The sequence below is a fragment of the Rattus rattus genome, chromosome 7, assembly GCF_011064425.1.
Source record: "Rattus rattus isolate New Zealand chromosome 7, Rrattus_CSIRO_v1, whole genome shotgun sequence".
In the NCBI taxonomy this organism is placed as follows: Eukaryota; Metazoa; Chordata; class Mammalia; order Rodentia; family Muridae; genus Rattus; species Rattus rattus.
Genome location: NC_046160.1, coordinates 21852603 through 21872070, shown reverse-complemented (window position 1 = coordinate 21872070; position 19468 = coordinate 21852603). Strand labels below are relative to the sequence as shown.

The following is a 19468-nucleotide window of genomic DNA, read 5'->3' as shown; positions in this document are numbered from 1 at the left end:
ACAACAGAAAGAGATGATCATCTTGATATGGGTGCCCTCCAGTTAAAAACCCTTATCCTAAGACATAGATAGAGGTAAGTGTATGGAGATACTGTATATATCTAGATAGATAGAGTATCAGTTTGAAGACTTTAATAGCCATACTTTAACCTTATCACTCTGAGAGAGGATGATCTGTAAAGTATTTTGCAATCTCCCTAAATTGTGTTTCTGTCATGGTAACCATCCATTAGAACGTATCTCCACATCTAAAACCCAGATAAAGTACGGTCTCTTCCTTACTCCCTGACCCTGGTGACTATTGTGTTTATTAGTGCCTGACGAATTCAAGAGCCGCTCTCAAGGCCTTTCGATCTGAGAGACTTCAGTGACGGGCACTGTTTAAGTAAACAGACAGATAGGTCAACCCAAGCCTCTGCTGAGCTAACCAGATGGCCTATGACTAAACCACACATGCCCATTCAGTGAAATTCACACTCGATTAAGAGTGTTGGGGTGTACCTCTGAGTCTCTTGGGAAGTATCACTCAGGAAAATAACCACAGAGACATAAACAATAAGGAACATTTTTTTTCATTTTTATGTCAGCGATCTGTGACTGAGCATTTTCTAACCATATGTGCACCTGAAGTCGTTACATGTTTTAAAAACAATAAAAGAAGGAAAAGGAAAACCCCAGCAAAGGAGCACATTACTGTCGTCCTTTAAGTGTTACTGTGTTTCTGGTAAATTCTTCCCTCTCTGGAAACCCTGTTAATGGTGTCTAAATGTAATGGGAAAATGTGGTACCCATCCTGTTAGATCTGGCTATCTTCTCACATCCTCACTGGCTTAGCAATTGAGAGGAGCCACTAAATACTTACGGAATAACTGAATAACTGAGAATCTCGAATTCACCCAATGATTCTCAGAGTTGATATGTAAACCAGGCCACAGTGCCACCACCCAAATGCTCATTATTTTCAAAACCCTTTTGGTAGTCACCTTTCCTAGTGTGTCCCTCAACCCACAGATGCGCACGATCAGAAACTAGTGTTGCAGAGCAGGGCACTGCCAGTCATCACTGGTCATGGTCCCTGGTGGTCTAGGTATCCATTCTCATCACACACCAGAGCTTGTGGGCAATGAGCCCCTACCCGCCCATCGGTGGGGCTGTGCAGGATGAGGTATGGAAAGCTGGTGCAAGTAACTTCTTATAGCTAATCAGCATTTGGAATTCAACAAAGGATAAAGTCTTACAAGGTCTCCCTCCCGCTCCGTATGCCTGTAGGATTTACAAAGCACTTCGTGGCTTTTGTAAACACAGGCAATATTTTGATTCTTGCTATCGGGTATCTGAGATGGCTTAAATATCTACTTGGGGTCTACTGCTGAGTTAAGGGTTTTTTGTTTTGGTTTTTTTTTCCCCCAAAATGAGTGTCCCTGAGGAGTGGGAGGGGATGTGGCTCCTTGGTTATCTGTTAAACCGCTCATTCTGATTCCATGCAGAGGAAACAACACATAGCTTTCGAAAATAGAAGTCACCGCTGTGCTGCCTGTGTGTGGCTCTCAGCAGTGGGGACAGGCAGAGTGACTTTACCTCAGTCACTGAATCTTCCCAGACTCCCAAAACTATTATTGTACTGAGCTCTCCCAAAGCTAAGGTGAGAAAGAGGCCATGTGCCAGCAGTAGGCAGTCCTTCACAGGCCTTTCCCCTCATTGTGACCCTACTGCCTGGGTCAGTGGAGGTTGCGAAGCCACCTGTTCACAGGAATTGTGACTTGGTATAGCCTGCCACCAGCAAGAAGTGTTGCCCCATGGGGACTAAGAGCCTGCCTGTCCTTCAGCACGTCCAGCCTACTCAGCAACATCAAATTCTTCCCCAAGAGGCTCTTCTATCTCAGTGTTTTCCTCCCTCCGTGATATTTTTTATGCTAGTAAAAAAAAAAAACATTTAATATGCTTAAACAAATAAAGATGAATTGAGGATTTGATGAAGGAAGCACCCGCGTGCTAAAGGGTAGAGTAGAACTTTTAAATACAAGAAGAGGATTGTGGGACTTGGAACTGGGACCCCTGCCGACATAGAAGGGTGGGAAATGGAGTCCGTGAACTGGAGGGTCGATGCAAGGACATTATTTGGATGTCAGCATCCGGTGAGCGTAACAAGGCAGGAGATGAGAAGGTCTTATAGCTACGTTGATGGAGTCAGCCTCTGTATGCATAGCCTCCAGGTCAGCAGATTCGAACAAGGACGGCTCGAAAATGTTTAGGCCAAAAGAGAGAGAATTCCATCTACTGTGAGCTCACAGGCTTCACTTTCTTTTGTTATCTCTTAATCCATCCATTATAACTTTTTTTAACATCATTTTCTCCTCTCTCTTCTCCCTTCAAACCCTCCTGTATACCCTCTCCTTTCTCACCAAGTTTCTTATTAAACTTCTGAAATCTGTAAAAGACCACTCACACTTTAATGCGAGCTAATGTCTAATTAACATATCTATAACGAATGCATAGAATGATCAGTGCTTCTCAGGAGCAAGGTGGCCTTTCAATACATGGATACAAGTACGGCAGCCAAAGCCAGGGAACTGGCACTTACATCACCTCAGACCTATAGCGTTTCTTAGTGAAATTAATACATTTTTTTAAAGATTTATTTATTTATTTTGTGTATGAGTATGCTGCAGCTGTCTTCAGACACACCAGAAGAAGGCATCAGATCCCATTACAGATGGTTGTGAGCCACCATGTGGTTGCTGGGATTTGAACTCAGGACCTCTGGAAGAGCAGTCAGTGCTCTTAACCGCTGAGCCATCTCTCCAGCCCATACATTTCTTGTATTCCTAATGTGTGTGAGGTTCCATTTATCCACACTTAGATTAAATCCTCCAAAGGCAGAACTGGTGGTTCAGTCTAATGTCAGTGAATTACCATCACTGTGGAAATCTTTCCATAAAATTCTTAAAACTGGAGGACCAATGGGTTGGGAAGCCTAGCTAACAATTTACCGAGCAAATCGAATTTTTAGAGTCCGGCACTGGATAGTTCAAGTTGTAGGGCTACACAAGAACAAGACAGCAGCAGCCTGCTGCCTGCGGCTCAGGGGTATGGCGCGTTGTGGGCTGAGGCTATGTTCCCATCTCGACTCTGTACAGGCTGCTCTCTCTTCATAACCCAGTGCCTGATAAGGGCTCTGAAATGTCCATGAGTCAATGATGAATGTTAAACTTCTTTCAAGGTAGGGAACTATTTGCTCCAGATAACATTTATCTAATCAGCCCACATAAATCCAATCTTATCTGGAAATAGTTGTCTTTCCAGAGAGAGCAATTGCTAAAGCGTTTTTTCCCCCTAGATTTCCAGGCTGTGTCTTTGACATATGTGATGGCATTAATAAACCTCAAACCAAGGTCTACAGAATATTAAGCATGGGCTCAGTCTCAGCAGTAAAATACTAGCCAAGTCAACCCTCCCACCAAGCCTTTCCTCAAGTGCCTAATCTCCCGGCTGAGAATCCTACAGATGGCCAACTAGAGATCCCCACTGCAGAAACAAGCTGTTCATAACCATGAGCGCACACACACATACACATATACATACACACACACACACATACACATACACGCACACATACACACACATACATACACATACAATGACACACATGCACATATACATACACACGCATACACATACATGCACACATACACACATACACACACATATATACACATACATATACATACACACACATACACATACACACATAACACACAAACACACACACATACACACATACACACACACACATAACACACACAAACACACACACATATACATACACACACACAAACAACACACACACACATACACACACAAACACACACACAAACACACACATACACACACATACACATATACACACACACATACACACACATACACATATACACACACACATACACATACACACACATACACACACATATACACACACATACATACACACACATACACACACATATATACACACATACATACACACATACATACACACATATACACACATACATACACACATACATACACACACATACACACACACATACATACACACACATGCACACACATATACACACACATACATACACACACACAGTAGGGGAGTGGGGAAGATCTGTATGTGTACATATTTTTGGTTTCCTTTTTACCCACCCAAATTTAAGAGGTAGGTATGAGCTGTCTGAGGTGCTTTTTATACATCTTTAAATTTTATTCTCTGTACACATGTGCATATGTGTGTGGGCTTGCTTATTCTGTAGAGCTTGTGTGGAGGTTAGAGGCCAACTTACAGGGGTTCTCTCATTCTACCCTGTGGATCCTGGGGACACAGCTCATGTCTTTAGACATGGTAGCGAGAGCTTTTACCCACTGAGCCATCCTGAGCACCCGGACTGTGCTATAATAAATGTTGAAGCTTTGCAGGCGAGTCTGTCCGTCCCCTTATATTTAACCAATGGCAAAGACCTTCCGCAGCCTGCGTGTAACAGTCGGCATTCAGAGAATCCACTATTATGGCCCTAAGAGTATAGTGATTGACTGTCACCACAAGCTAAAATAAACCACTTCGGAGTTGAGGGAAGGGATTTTTTTTTTTTTTTTGCTTCCCCACCCCCATAGCCTGATTTCTCTGGGAAGAGGTCATTTTAAAGTTTTCGTGCTTAGCCCTGTAGGCGTGTGTTAATGTGTGCAGCTGGGTTTGTGATTTGATATTGTTCTTCTAACCGCATAGAATAGCTGGGAAAGGCCACGTAGGCTGTAATCATGTAAAAGGGAGTGTGTGGTGTGTGTGTGTGTGTGTGTGTGTGTGTGTGTGTGTGTGTGTGTGTGATGAATTCAAGACATGATGATGGGAGAAGGAGGAATAAAGAAAGACACTTGGTGGCTCTAGAATCTAAGAAACAAGACTGCTGTAGACTTTGCAACGGCAGCCACAGTTGCGTGAGCCAGTTTGTTCCTGGAAGGAAACAGTTACGGTCTCTCCTATGAATGCGGGAGCGAACCACTGTCCATGGCTTCCAAATGAAATCATGTTTCTTGGTGGTTCTCAAAATGTGGTACCCGGACAGGGCTTGGGTGGCCACGGTACCTGAGCATCAGACGTAAAATTCTTAGACGCAGCACAGACCTGCTGAGTCTGAAGCTCCTGGCGGTGTGGGGCTGACAGTGGATTCCATTGTCCAGTCCATTCATAAGCCATGTGTGTCCCAGTCTGCATCCGGCCCTGGGACACATCAGGGACTTTTCCTTCCCCGTGCAAGTCCTCAGTGGGCGTGGCAGCTGCCATTCCACAAGCAAGCAGTGTGACAGTGGTAGAGAAGCCTGAGTTGGCGGCTGGTGGAAGCAAGGCATGCCACTGGGAGGCTAAGTTTCTTGGAGGCACAGGGAGCTAGGTCCAGGGGCTCCCGGAAACCCTCATTTTCCATTCACCCAGATCTGCTTTCCAGTTCACAGGCTGAGGCCAGCTGACATCAAGATCATCGGAGCCATGGGTGACTCGCTCACGGTAGGTGACCTCAACTGCAGAAGAAAGAGGAGAGGAGATTTCGCTTGTGCTTTTGAGACAGGGTCTCATGTAGATCAGGCTAGCCTCAAATTCACTATGTACCTGGGGCTGACCTTGAACGTCTGCTCTTCCTGTGTCTACCTCCCAAGTGCTGGGATTACAGCCGTGGGCTACCACGTCCAGCTAGCCCATTACGAGGAGACTGTGAAACATGAAACTGAAAGTTGAGGTTTTACTCTTAGCCCGTTTCTGGTCCCAATCCTCAAGGGCTCCCTATTCCCTCTGCCTGGCATCCAGTGTGCCTCGCCCAGCGTGATTTCATTCCAACCTCTACACCCCTCTGCCATGCTTCAGTGAAAAAAACAACAACGTAGAAGGGACCCTGAGGGAACATGAGTGACAAAGTTTTACAGCCCATGCCTGGGGCAGGGCAGCATGTCTCCAAAGACCCAGCCGCTCCTGTCTGTCCATGTAGAAAAGCCAAGAGATGCCCACTCAGATGGGCGTACAGCGATGATGGACGAGCTAGGAGCAAGGGCTGATGGGTAAGAAGGGAGGGTCAATGGAGGAGCAAGGGCTGATGGGTAAGAAGGGAGGGTCAATGGAGGAGCAAGGGCTGATGGGTAAGAAGGGAGGAGCAATGGAAGAAGTTGAGGCCCCGGGGGTGAACAAACCCACTTGTGAAGCTGTCCCCAGGTGATACTCCAGACCTCTTAGAAAGCACACTTTAAAAAGAGTCAGAATCGAATCCCTAGAGAGCCCGAGGGAGTTGGTCCCCCGAGGTTCCAAGAAACGAGGCTTTAAGGTCACTCCTAGGGCGAGTCCAGCTGTTGTCTCCAGCGGCTGTCCTCTAGATCAGTTGCAAAGCACCATTGCCCAGTGTTGCCTGGGTCCTCCCCTCTGCCCGGTGTCCCTCTTGGAGGCCGTGGGTGAGACGGTGTGGAATCAATGGCTCAGACTCCGGGAGCAGATGAGAATGCACCATCATTAATTCTCGGGAGCATCCTTTATACCCTCCACCCGCGTCCTACTGGTCCCAAGCAAGGGTGTCCTCCAAGTGGCAGTTCCCAATTGGCTGTCATCTGTGTCACCAATCTCTAGGCTCTCAGGCAGGCTTGAGTTTGGCCGAAGTCGCCTCCGTGGCTGTGCACACCACCCTCCCCTCTTCCACGTTTACGCAGAAGCGGTCACCTATGGCCTTAGCAGCGGCCTTTCTGTTCCTCCTACAGCCAGGTTTGAACTCTCCAAGGAGCAGACACCTGGCCACGATTGTGATTTCATCACAGCGAAGTCAGCTCACTGTGTAGCCCCATGACAGAAATCCTGTGAGGTCTGACACTCCTCACGTTTGGCCAATAAAGAAGGTGCAGTGAGTGCCCAAGTCACTCTGCTGTGAGTCTAGAAGCCAGGCCCAGAATGTAGAATCTAGAATGTAAGCTCCACAGCAGTCTTCACCATGAGACCCCCAGCAGTTCCTTATCCCAAAGGTCCTACTATGTGTTATCCCTGGGAGAGACTGGCAGGCTGGTCATTGGCACCTTACCAGCCATATATCTCAGTCACTATATGGTGAATGATACCTGCCCCTCCCCCCATGGTCTCTGGGAAGATGCTCTCAGGACAGAAAGCCATAGCGAATCACAAAGGTGTTCAGGACTTTGTGGGAAGGCAGCATGTGTGACGTGGTGGCAGTTAGGTATTGTGGTTTGAATTTGCTTGGCCCAGGGAATGGCACTATTAGGGGTTGTGGCCTTGTTGGAGGAAGTGTGTCACTGTGGGGGTGGACTTTGAGACCCTCCTCCTAGCTGCCTGGAAGCCAGTCTTCTCCTGGTTGCCTTCAGAACAGGATGTAGAACTCTCAGCTCCTCCAGTGCCATCCCTGCCCGGATGCTGCCAGGCTTCCAGTCATGATGATCAAAGACTGAACCTCAACCAGCCCCAATGAAATGTTGTTCTTTATAAGAGTTGCCTTGGTTATGGTGTCTGTTCCCAGCGATGGCAGGCACTGAACTGCAGTGAACCTAACCCAGGGATTTCTGCTGGAGTTTAGAAATATATGCTTCAGGGAAGACAGTGCCCTGAATATGAAGTCCATCTTCCGGCTCTTTCTCACCTGCACATGCGTAGGATGTGATGATGCCAAAGGCGTGATTCCCCTAATTATATGTCCCAATTTTAAAAAATGGACCCAGCACCTGCAAGCGTGCGCTTTTGAAAAAATAAATACATGCTACAGGCTCATGTCTCTCCTACCCGCTGTCCAGGCAGGGTTTCCCTGGAAGAGGTATACTAGGCTCACCCCAGGAGGGTGGGAGGTGTGTCCATAGGGTGTTCCATCTAGACTCTCGAACTTTCCTAGGTGACCTGAGCAGGATAAGGGTAAGGGCCTTTAGTCAGGCGGAGAGCAGTGGGCCCTGAGGAAAAGCATGGACGCCACCAGCTATGTGAGTTCTCTTTCAGGCAGGCAACGGGGCTGGGTCCAGCCCTGGGAATGTCTTGGATGTCTTAACTCAATACCGAGGCCTGTCGTGGAGGTGAGTGAGCACACAAGGGCCCCAAGCCTTCTAGAAAACAGTACCTCAAGGTGGGGGATGGGTCATCTAGTTTGACTCTATAACAAACTTCTAAATTCAATTTTATTTGCCCTTCCCAAAGGCTATAATCCCTGTAACAGGAGGTAGTGGGTGTTGCCTGGACAGGGGTTTCTGGGGTAAAAAGTACACAATTGTTTTGTACCTAGAAGAAGCGGGGGCGGGGGGGCGGGGGGGTTGGCTCTCTCTTTGGTCAGGAGACCCTGACTTTCCTAAAGGCACTCTTTGAACAAGGGCTTTTCCAAGCTAAGCAGGAAGAGAAAGGCCCAGGGTAAGCTATGGACAGTAACAGAGAGGCAAAGTAGTCCCCTGGTGGCCCCAAAATAATCCTTCTGAATTGGAAAATGAAACGAAAGAGACCTAGTTCTCCCTGCTCCAGCGTCAGAGCAGGGCTCAAAGCTGAGCGTTAAGATAACAGGAGCAGTTTAAGTTCCTCTGTCTGCTGGCTCCGGTGTCCAGGGAGGGAGGAAAGGAATTGCAATTCCGTGATGGGTAAAGGGTGAGTCCACGGGGCTGTGGTTCAGGAGGGAACTCTGTCTTGCTTAGCATTATAAACCGTCGTTTTCTGTCTTGCTTCTCACCAACAGTGTGGGCGGAGATGAGACCATCGAGACTGTGACCACCCTAGCCAGTGAGTACCCTTGTGCTCTGGGCTCTTGGCTACGCCTGAGTACACTGCGCCTCCCGCTGGCGGCCGCCAGTCTCCCAAGGCAGCAGGATGCAGCTGTGTGCAGTAGGGGGCGCTGCTTCCCCAAGGCTGCCATCCTGGCTTAACTCCTGAGCTAATTAAAACCTCGGAGGGTTGTTTGCTTTTTTGTGTGTTTCTTTTTTTGTTTTGGTTTGGTTTGGTTTGGTTTGCTCCCAACGGGAAATCGCCTTTATCCAATAAATGAATTGCATGAAAAAAGAAAAGAGAGCTTAAACCAAATCTTAAGACAGATAATTTAAAAGTAATCCAATAAAGAAAGCATTCTGGACATACCACTCACCTAGGGTGAGGGGTAGGTGGGAGAGTTAAGTGTCTCTGCTCACAAGATTTTGCTGTGTAAACCCTCAGCGATTGCAGTGGTGAGAGATGAAGCTACCTTGCTCGAGCTGTGCAAACACGTTTTAGACTCAATATTTTCCTTAATTGCTTTGCCAACACCTACTTGGATAGTTTTTTGTTTGTTTGTTTTTTGTTTTGTTTTGTTTTGTTTTTTAAGCCTGGCTACATTTTTCTGCCGGGTCTGCCTTTGATCTTTTTGGTTATAGCTGTTGCGAATGGTTCCCATTGTGTTGTTATTTGATTCATTGTCTTTGTACTGCCCTGCACAATGTTTATTCCTAAAGTACAATTTCTTTTAATAAGGTGTTAAACAACATTTACAGTATGTTCTTTGCTTCTTAGAAACTCTTAACGATTTTACTTGGGAGGGACCTGGCTGGTGTTATTATGACTACTTTTTCTCATATATATCCCTTTGGTACATTATCTTGAGCTAAGACACAATTTGAGTTTTAAGCCAGCAAGGTTAGACAATAGGGAGACTTAATGTCCACACTGATCAGATTTCAGGTCTATTACCTATTTTTGTTCTTAGAAAGCTTTGCTGAATTTAAATAGGTTCTGTGTCGTGAGTACTCCTTGTTCCCTGTTGCTAGGAGGTGACTTAGACTGCTCCTATGAGTATGATGAACTTGGCCTTCAGAAGGCCCAGCAAGATGGCTGGACATCACATTGTTGAAGATCATCCACCAAAGTGATTTACAAATGACAGTGACAGTTTCACCCACTCAGGTGGACTCCCCTGATGCACTTAGCTTGGCTGTTCAGCTTTCTTTCCTAGAAGAGGAAGGGCAACCTGATTGTACAGGGCACAACAGCTGTGTAAACAGGTAAAATGCATACAAGGTCAGGACAGAACTTATCCCCAGTGCCTTGTTTTATTTAACCCAGCAGCTGCTCTAGCTCAGGGAGTGTGGGAGACAGACCTCTGCCCTGATCAGCAAGTCTCTGGGGGCACGAGGTGTGCCACCCCAAAGACAGACACATGAATTGATCATCAACAAGTGTGAATGAAAAAGTCTGCAACGTGGGGAAAAAAATCAGCAAGGAGATTGAGATTGGGGATGGGAACAGAAATGTTACAAATGCAAACACTTAGTGAGCCAAATTACCTAATGAAAGCGTTGCCAATAGCTATAACCAAACAAAGCACCAGGCATAGAGGGCAAGGCTAATGAACTCTCTGATCAAATATCAATTAAAAAATAAATGAATTTGACCACAGCGTCAAAGAATTCTGGCATATGATCAAGAGGCCAAACCTAAGAATGGATAAGATAGAAGACGAGATAAATTCTGAAGGCGAACAGAATCATCCAGTTAAGTTTATAGTACAAGATTTTTCAAATCTAGAGAAAAATATTCAAGCACAAGAGTCATGTGTTCGACACCCAAAATAGAGTCGACCGGAGAGCCCCTCCACACTGTGTTATAGTCAGTGTATCCGTGTTAAAAGCAAACAATATTAACAACTGTAAGCATGAAAGGCTAACGCACCCACCAAGGCAGCCATAGAATAGCAGCAGATCTCATTAACAATCATAAAAGTCAGGAGGGCATAAAATAATATATTTCAAGCCCTGGAGGTAAATAACTGCCAAACAAAATTGCTCTATCAGCAAAACCATCTTTAAAATTTAATTTAAAAAGAACATTCTAAGAACAAAATGAAGAAACTAACTTTGATGAAGAAAAGCCCCGAAATGGAAAGATTCACTAATGACTTTTACCAAGCCTTTGGAGCAGAGCTAAAAGCTGTCATAAAACCGTTCCATAGCATGGAGAGAGCAAGAACACACCTGACTCGTTCCACAGGCAAGCATCGGCCTCATACCAACACTGCGGAACACAACAGTAGCAAAAAAACAAAAACGTTTTCTTTGTAATTATAGATGCCAGATTGTCAGCCAAATGCTTGTAAATTAAATTCAAGAACGCATCGTGACCATATGCAAGTTAGTTTCTTTCTTCCCAGAGATACAAGGATACATCATCATAACCAAATTAGTATGGACAGAAGTCACATGATCATCTCGTAGATGCAGGAAAAGACTTCAGCGGTAAAATCCAAAAGAAACAGGGACCTGAATGTAGTAAATTATTCTGTGCTATACATATTCTGAACCTATGGGTCCTGATCCCTTTGGGGGTTTAAGAACCCATTCACAGGGGCCACCAAAGGCTATTCCTGCATGTTGTAAATTTACATTACAGTTCATAACAGTAGCAAAAACACAGTTACAAAGTAGCAACAAAAGAACAGGAAGTGCATTAAAGGGTCGCAACATTAGAAAGGTCGAGAGCCACTGGTGTAGTGTCTCAGCCTGCTCACCATTCTGTTCTGTGGCGTTGGGGTTGTGCTCTGTCCTCCACACTCAGTGCTCAAAGGAACTTGACAGTTGGCTGTGTGATCCCAGCACTCACTAGGCTTAGGTACGAAGATCACCTGTTGAGGATAGCCTGGGCTATATAGATGTCCCTGTGGCAAAACAACAAAAGGAGGATCTTGGGAAGATTGCTTTGGGACCATTGGTAAACATGTCCCTTGTCTTTCCAGACATCCTCCGGGAATTCAACCCCTCCTTGAAGGGCTTCTCTGTTGGCACTGGGAAAGAAAACACTCCCCGAGCATCCTTCAACCAGGCCGTAGCAGGAGCCAAATCTGAGTGAGCCTGGGTGTCCTGGAGGGAGTGCATGTTGGGGGAGGACACAGGTGAGGTTGCTGGAAAAGCTTGCTGTGTGTAGCCTTGGATTTCAGTGTAGGCTTGGCCTGGTAAGAAGTTGGGGTTGGAAACTGGAGTGGGCTCTCCTGGGAGCATCCTTTGCTGTCAGACACACAGACCTGGCCAGTGTACACTCAACTCTCCCCTAGCAACCAGTCAAATTCCTCTGATGCCATGCATACACTTGGAGCAGATCACCTGGCCTCCTATGTAGACCTTATTCCCTTACAAAGCAGTGGCTCTAAAAGGGCTCATGGTGAATCCTGCTCATTAACTAGCTATTGCTGGTGTTGAGTCTTACGTGCCCTGCCTTCATCAGAGGGGCATTTGGGGCTCTGTAGTCTGTGAGCTTCCTGTGTCGTAGGGAGAACACTCACAGGGGAGAGGAGACCCTCAGTGTCAGCCACATATCTTCCGTGGCCTCGGTGAACTCTGAAGCAAAGCGCCCAGGCTGTTGTGAGCCTCTCTAGTGGAGATTGTGATGTTGACCCCATCTTAGGTGTGAAAGCCCTGGTGAACTACACTCCTGCACACACTGATGGTGGGCCCAGCACTAATTCACCAGGGTTGCAGGGCTCTCCTAGTGCCTCAGAGATCACGCCCCGCGGTGCTGACCTGATGGTCCCTATAACTATCAGGTCAACCTTCCTGGTCCTGCTCTCTCCACTCCACCCTCCTCCATCTCCGCTTGCATGCTCAAGGCACATTCAAAGCCTCTCGTGCTCCTTGGAGCCTTGTTTCCTAGCCAACGAACATACAACACTACATCCAGTTCAAAGGGAATGTGTGGAGAAGAACACCCCTTTCTGTTTGGCCGATTTTTCTTCCAGATTTAGCCCCAGGCCACATTTCTCCACATAGGTCTTAAGGTTCTTGTAGTTTGGTTTCTGGAGTCCCTGATGTTTTCCCAGCTTTCAAGGCCATCCTGGAGCTATAAGTCACCTCTAAGTGGCTTTTGCATGTATGCCCCACAAGAAAGGCAGATCATAATAGCAAACGCAGTAGGTTTCAGAATGGATTCGAAGGCTGCTTCTCCCTTTGGTGAGGATAGGGATGGAAGTGATCTGCCATTTTCAAGGTAAAGGTTGCTTGAACAGTAACTGAATGGTCTCTTTACCAGGGGGTAGCAGCAGAAGTCAGGCAGTTCTAAGCATGGTTAGATGAGGGAGACACATAGGTAAGAATGGAGCCCCAGAGTCAAGGCCCTATGGTAGCCACAGTAAACATGATTGTCATCCTTGTGTCCTACACAGTAGCTCTGTCAGGCGGACCATGTAGAGGGCTGGCTCCCTGTTTTATCAGTGAATAAAAAACTAAGCCCCTGAGTGGTGAAGCACGCATTCCAAACTCTGGTCCAAAGAAAAGAGGGGTTGCCCTGGCAACCTCTGCTCCACAGGTGAAAAGCAAGTTACGTGACTGATTCATGGTCGCCCTCCCAGGTATCTTATACCCAGTGTTCTAGGGCCAGGATCAGAGCAACCAGGCTATAGATAGCTGTGTTGGGCATGGTGCCGGGGAACTTTGGGGATGGTGACGGTGACAATAGAAATTGTTCTAAGGCTGCTTGCCTTGTGGTAGTCACTAAGGCCTTCACATGACTCTCACTGTGGCTCTCTCAACTCCATGAAGAAGGCCCAGCCCTTGCTTTATTTTACAAAGGAAAGTACTGGGTTTGTAAGGTAAAGGTCTCCAAGGTGGTCGTGGGTGGATCTGGCATTCAATCCCTTGTTATCCAGCAGGGCCGTAGCTCTTATTCACGGGGCTGTTTGGATCCCATTGGCACCCACAATGACTCCGTGAGCAGGTTGACCGTCATGTTACTGTCTTGCTTTCCAGCATAGATACTGAGCCTAGGGCCCTGTTCACACTCAGCAAGCGCTCTACCACTGAACATACCCCCAGTTCTGTGGTCGCTTTAAACTGACGTCACCTTTGGGGGGTGCATAGGTAGGCCATGACATCTATGCACATGGGCTTGAGTTGAGTGGCACACGACGTAAAATAAATACGCAGCCACCCGTTTGCATTGAACAAGCCCGGCTTGGAAGAGAAGCCAAAAGTTTATCATTAAATACCAACATGAAAATCAATGCAGTGAGAGTCAACCCCTCAAACGTGCAGGCCTTTACCCCTCTCAGACAGTCCGTGCTCCCCAGTGGAGCTGTGTGTGGTGGGCTTCAGTGCCGCCCCCAACCTTCCTCTCCTAAGTCGATTGTCAATCGCTTCTCTCTCCGCTACGTTGCCCTCCTAGACTTTGATTCTCATCCATCTCCTTACTGTGTGTTCCCACAGTGGCTTAGCTGCCCAGGCCAAAAAGCTGGTGAGCCTGATGAAGGATGACAAGGTGAGTCCGGGATCTGGGAGCTTCAAGGACTCCTAGCACAGCAGGATAAACCCATAGACTCAGAGGAGTCAGCAGTCAGGTGAGGGGTGAAGGACTCGGGCCAGGTTTCTAGCAGAATCTGAACCTCTGCACCTCTGTTCCTTCGCAGATAGAGTCCTCACTCTCTGCATTAGCCAACTGTAGAGAGTAAACATGCATGGCCAGCCAAGCCTGGGGCTGTAGATATGGGAGGAAGATACAGCACACTCTTATCCTGCAGGAGCTCTTAAGAGGAGACAAACTTGAAGAAGCAAGACGATGAATCAGTTGACTCATTATTTTGTTAAGAGTTGTGCATAGATTAGAGGCGGCCACGGTGGGGGACAGGACCCCTGATTGGGGGGAATTCAGAAAGGAAACACAGGTGTTTGAGCTGGGTTCTGAAAAAATGAGTGTGAGATTCTCTCTCAGATAAAAGAACAAAGGTGGTATCCGGCGGATAAAAGGACAAGAGTAGGGGGTCGTGCCTGGTTATTTTTATGTGATACGATGCACCACCACCACCATCACCCCAAAATCCACTATTAGGAACATTTCAGAATATGTCTATGCCTAATGTCAGGTCTTCCTGATCCCCACCCCCCAGCCCCAGCCCCTGTTCTTCTTTCACACTCATTTGGAAGCAGAGGCCAGAGACGATGTAAGAGGCTGTGAGCACCACAGCCACCCTTGGCCATGATGTATGGAATGTGTATGCCCATGTCCTTCCACGCAACCCTATGACTTCAAACACTGCTCTAGGTCTCTCTTGCAGGAGGTTCTAGAGGTGGTAAGCACCTGGATCCTCCTGCTACTCCAGCTAGAATCAACCTTCCTTCCTTCCTTCCTTCCCTCCTTCCTTCCTTCCTTCCTTCCCTCCCTCCTTCCTTCCTTCCTTCCTTCCCTCCCTCCCTCCCTCCCTCCTTCCTTCCTTCCTTCCTTCCTTTTATCCTTCTTCTTTTCTTCCCGTCCTCTCTCCTGCCTTCCGTCCCTTTCTTCTTTCCTTCCTTCCTTTCTTGAGTTTTTTGAGACAAGGTTTCTCTGTGTAGCTCTGGATGTCCTGGAACCCTCTCTGTAGACCAGGCTGGCTTTGACCTCAGAGAATTACCTGACTTTGCATTGCTAGTGCCGGGGATAACACTGTACGCCACAATGCCCAGATCCAGCTGGGATTTCTCACAGCCACCTTAACTCATGGGTTAGGAAAGTCCCTTCTTAATGGAAGATGGTCCTTCTTTTGCAAAGCAATTTAGAACTCTAGATTTCTAGAAGATTCTAGAGCAACCTTCCCTTTCTGGGGCCAGGACCTAATCCCCTATCTCCCATGCAAAACTCAAAAGAGCTCCTCCTACCAGGGTGATTGGGGCCAGACCTGTATCCTACTGTGCCAAAAACTGGTTTGAATTCTGACATGTGGGGACGACTGCCTCTAAGAGAGTTTCCTACTTAACCCTATTTGTTTTCTATTCGTTGTAGACAATAAACTTTCAGGAAGACTGGAAGATAATCACTGTGTTTATAGGAGGCAATGACCTCTGTGGCTCCTGCAATAACCTGGTAAGTATTCAGCCCTTCACCCTCAGGAAAGAGTCCATAGTTGGCCACTGGGTCCTGGAATAGCATAGCTGGGTCAGGACATGGCTTGGCATGGGTCCAGCTGGGGATTCATTAACCTTAAGACCCAGAGGGAAGATTGGTCCTGATGAAGTTTCCTACAGAGGTAGCCTGGGTGTATCATTCTAGAAAACTAGATAACCTTGTGTTCTCTGGGGATGTCTTGCTTGTTTTCGTAGCTAATCACAGGTCGGCTCCTGTCTGCATTATTTACTGGCCTTGCCAATTGCACCTTTGTGCTGTCTCTAGAGAAAGTGATTTCCCAGAAAGTGAGTAGGCAAGGTTCAGGTCAGCACCTCTTGGGGATGATGGGAAACTCACAGTGGAGTTCCTCTATGGCTGCCACGTGTGTTCTTCCTGGTTTCCCAAGTCCCTCTGAAGGAGATCCCTTGAACCAAACCACCTATGAGTCTCACACCCACACCCACACCACATGCTGTGCCCAGAGGTGAGCAATGGCAAACGAGACACAAGCTCTGTCCTTGGGGTTTCCCTTAGCTGGGGGCCAGAAACAAGCAACTCTTTATAGCACAGGAGAAACACCACCATTGGGCTCTGATGATACATAAACAAGTAACTCCACAATTCCAGTAGCCATGGCATGTGGAGAGCAAGGGGTTTCTTAGCACATCATGCAGAAGACCTGCTATGTTGGGCAGGGAATGTCTTGATTAGGATTTTACTGCTGTGAGCAGACACCGTGACCAAGGCAACTCTTCTAAGAACATTTGACTGGGGCTGGCTTACAGGTTCAGAGGTTCAGTCCAGTGTCATCAAGCATGGCAGCATCCAGGCAGGCATGGTCCAGGAGTTGCTGAGAGTTCTACCTCATGTACCGAAGGCTAAGGCAGCTAGGAGAAGACTGGCTTCCGGGCAGCTAGGATTAAGGGTCTTAAAGCCCATGCCCACAGTGACACACCTACTCCAACAAGGCCACACCTACTCCAAGAGGGCCACACCTCCTAATAGTGCCTCCCCTGGGCCAAGAATATTCAAACCTCCACAGGGAGTGAGGAACTAACAGAGTAAGGCAGGGCTCATGCCCAGAGGAGACCTGTCCCCAAGCCCTTACAATACACTTTCCTGACATCAGAGTCATCTAGGGCTAGGAATTTAAAGCTGAGATTTAAAGATCTCACAGGAGAACTGACAGACTTCTGGGGACAGGTGAAGCTTTGGAACCTTGGTCCCCCTCCCAGCTTCCTGAGGGACACAGCTTTAACCTGTTGTGAGGCAGGGTTCTTGGATATGCTTCATCCAGAGAAAGGGTTCCATTGATTTTTTTTTCAATGCTCTGAAAATGGCCTAGTCAAGTGTGGAGACCTGAAGATAAATTTCTTATCACCCACATACAAAGCCAATTGTGTCTGTGTACACCTGCAACCCAATGTGTTTGTGTGTGTGCACTCTTGTAACCTAGTGTGCTGGTGTGTGTGCACACCTGTAACCCTGTGTGTGTGTGTGTGTGTGTGTGTGTGTGTGTGTGTGTGTGTGCGCGCGCATGCGTGCGCACCCATAACCCCAGTGCTTGGGAGAAACAAAAGTATTCCTGGGTGCTTGCTAGCCAACCCAGTCAGTCTAGCTGAACAGATAAACTTCCAAATCCGGTAGAAGAAACTGTCCCAAAAATTGAGGGAGAAAGCCATTGAGGAAGACATCTGATGTGAACCTCTGGATTCTATATGCATATACATGGATGTCACCTGTATATATCCATCCCCTCCCTACTTCCCTCTCCCTTTCTTCTTCTTCTTCTTCTTCTTCTTCTTCTTCTTCTTCTTCTTCTTCTTCTTCTTCTTCTTCTTCTTCTTCTTCTTCTTCTTCTTCTTCTTCTTCTTTTCTTTACTTCTTCTCCTCCTCCTCTTCTTATTCTTATTCTTCTCCTCTTTTCCTCTTCCTCCTCCTCTCCTCCTCCTCCTCCTCCTCCTCCTCCTCCCTCCTCCCTCCTCTTCTTCTTCTTCTTCCTCTTCTTCTTCCTCCTCCTCTCCTTCCTCCTCCTCCTCTTTCCTCCTCTTCTCCTCTTTCCTCTTCTTCTTCCTCCCCCCCTCCTTCCTCCTCCTCCTTCTCCTCCTCCTTTCTCCTCCTCTTCTTCCTCCTCTTCTTTTCTTCCTTCCTCCTCTCCTCCTCCTCCTTCTTCTCCTCCTTCCTTCTTCTCCTTCTTTTCTTCTTCTTCTTCTCCTCTCTCTCTCTCTCTCTCCTCTCTCTCTGAGTTCTCCTCAAGTGTTATTTCTGTTTGGAGGTTCCTCCTCCTCCTCCCCTGCATCCCCCTCCTCCTCCTCCTCCTCCTCCTCCTCCTCCTCCTCCTCCTCCTCCTCCTCCTTCTTCTTCTTCTTCTCTCTCTCTCTCTCTCTCTCTCTCTCTCTCTCTCTCTCTCTCTCTCTCTCTCTCTGAGTTCTAAAATCACAGATTAAAAAAAATCCAAGTGTTATTTCTGTTTGGAGGTTCCACAAAGTCCCTCATAGCCCCCATGCATCCTTGAGGCACTTAGAAGTGTCTGGTGCACCCGAGACCTGGAAGAGGTGATAGAACCGGAGAGTGTATACAATGCAGACTTGGGGTCATCTGCTTCAGTAGCCCCATTTCAGAGGAGCTACACAGGATAGCTAAGGCTCAACCCTAGTCAATACGAGATCATTTCAGAGTTTTCCCTGGCTCCAGGCCAGAGGAAAGACCCTTTCCTGAGGGTCATAAGGAATGCAAGCATTGTAGCTAGGGCCCCCAGAGGTTAACCCTCTGTTTCAATATGGCCAACTCTGATGAGAATACAGAAAGAGGAGAAGCCAAGCTAGGAAGCAGTCCTGCTTATAGGGAGGAGATGGTATGATGCGTGGGGCTCATGAGATTCTTCCTTTGCCTGCAGGCTCGCTTTTCTCCCCAAACCTTCACAGACAACATCAAGACGGCCCTGGACATCCTCCATGCAGAGGTATGGTTAGACCACACAGGCCTCCGAATTGCTCCCTCAGACCTGTCGTCTGTGACCTCAGAGGCCTCACAGATGTTCTGAGAGCTACTTGGCAGAAGCCCTTATGCTCTGGCATCCTCGGAGAGCAGAAATGAGAGAGAAAGGAAGTGGGTGGGGCCAGGAGGAAGTCACAAGCTCTGAGCTCCAGGCCCCATGGGAGAAGTGAGAAGCCCATATCATGTTACCACATCACCTTGGTGACTGATTCTGTTTCTGCAGGTTCCCCGGACCTTTGTGAACATGGTCTCGGTGATTGAGATCACCCCCTTGAGAGAACTGTTCAATGAACCTAAAGTCAGCTGCCCACGGATGATCCTCAGGTCTGGTGGCTACCTCACCCATGCTCCTCAAAGGGTTGTGGACCTTGGCAGATTCTTTTAAGAACCCCCCAGGGTAGAGTGTGAGGATGGTTATGGTTAGGACTGCCCCTTATTTTTAACCCGAAAAGGTCTGTCTGGGGGGCAGGTTATCTTCTGTAAACTTCAGTATAGACCTCAGCAACCTCTCTGAGACAGCACATAAGGAATCTCTTGCCTGTTGCCAAGTCAGCCACATGACCCCTTCATCGAGGAAGAGAGAGAAAGTATTAGGAAAAGGACCACTCAGCCCACTACTCA

At 47.4% G+C, this 19468-nt stretch overlaps 1 protein-coding gene across 1 annotated transcript in view; it reads left to right on the top strand.

The window, feature by feature from the left end:
• Window positions 1-19468, top strand: part of Plb1 (phospholipase B1) — a 100926-nt gene that overhangs the window by 28981 nt on the left and 52477 nt on the right. The window contains 8 exon segments of the mRNA XM_032908580.1: window positions 5490-5548; window positions 8009-8082; window positions 8727-8770; window positions 11745-11853; window positions 14203-14254; window positions 15749-15829; window positions 18747-18812; window positions 19071-19171. Of these exon segments, the coding sequence (XP_032764471.1) occupies window positions 5490-5548; window positions 8009-8082; window positions 8727-8770; window positions 11745-11853; window positions 14203-14254; window positions 15749-15829; window positions 18747-18812; window positions 19071-19171 (586 nt within the window).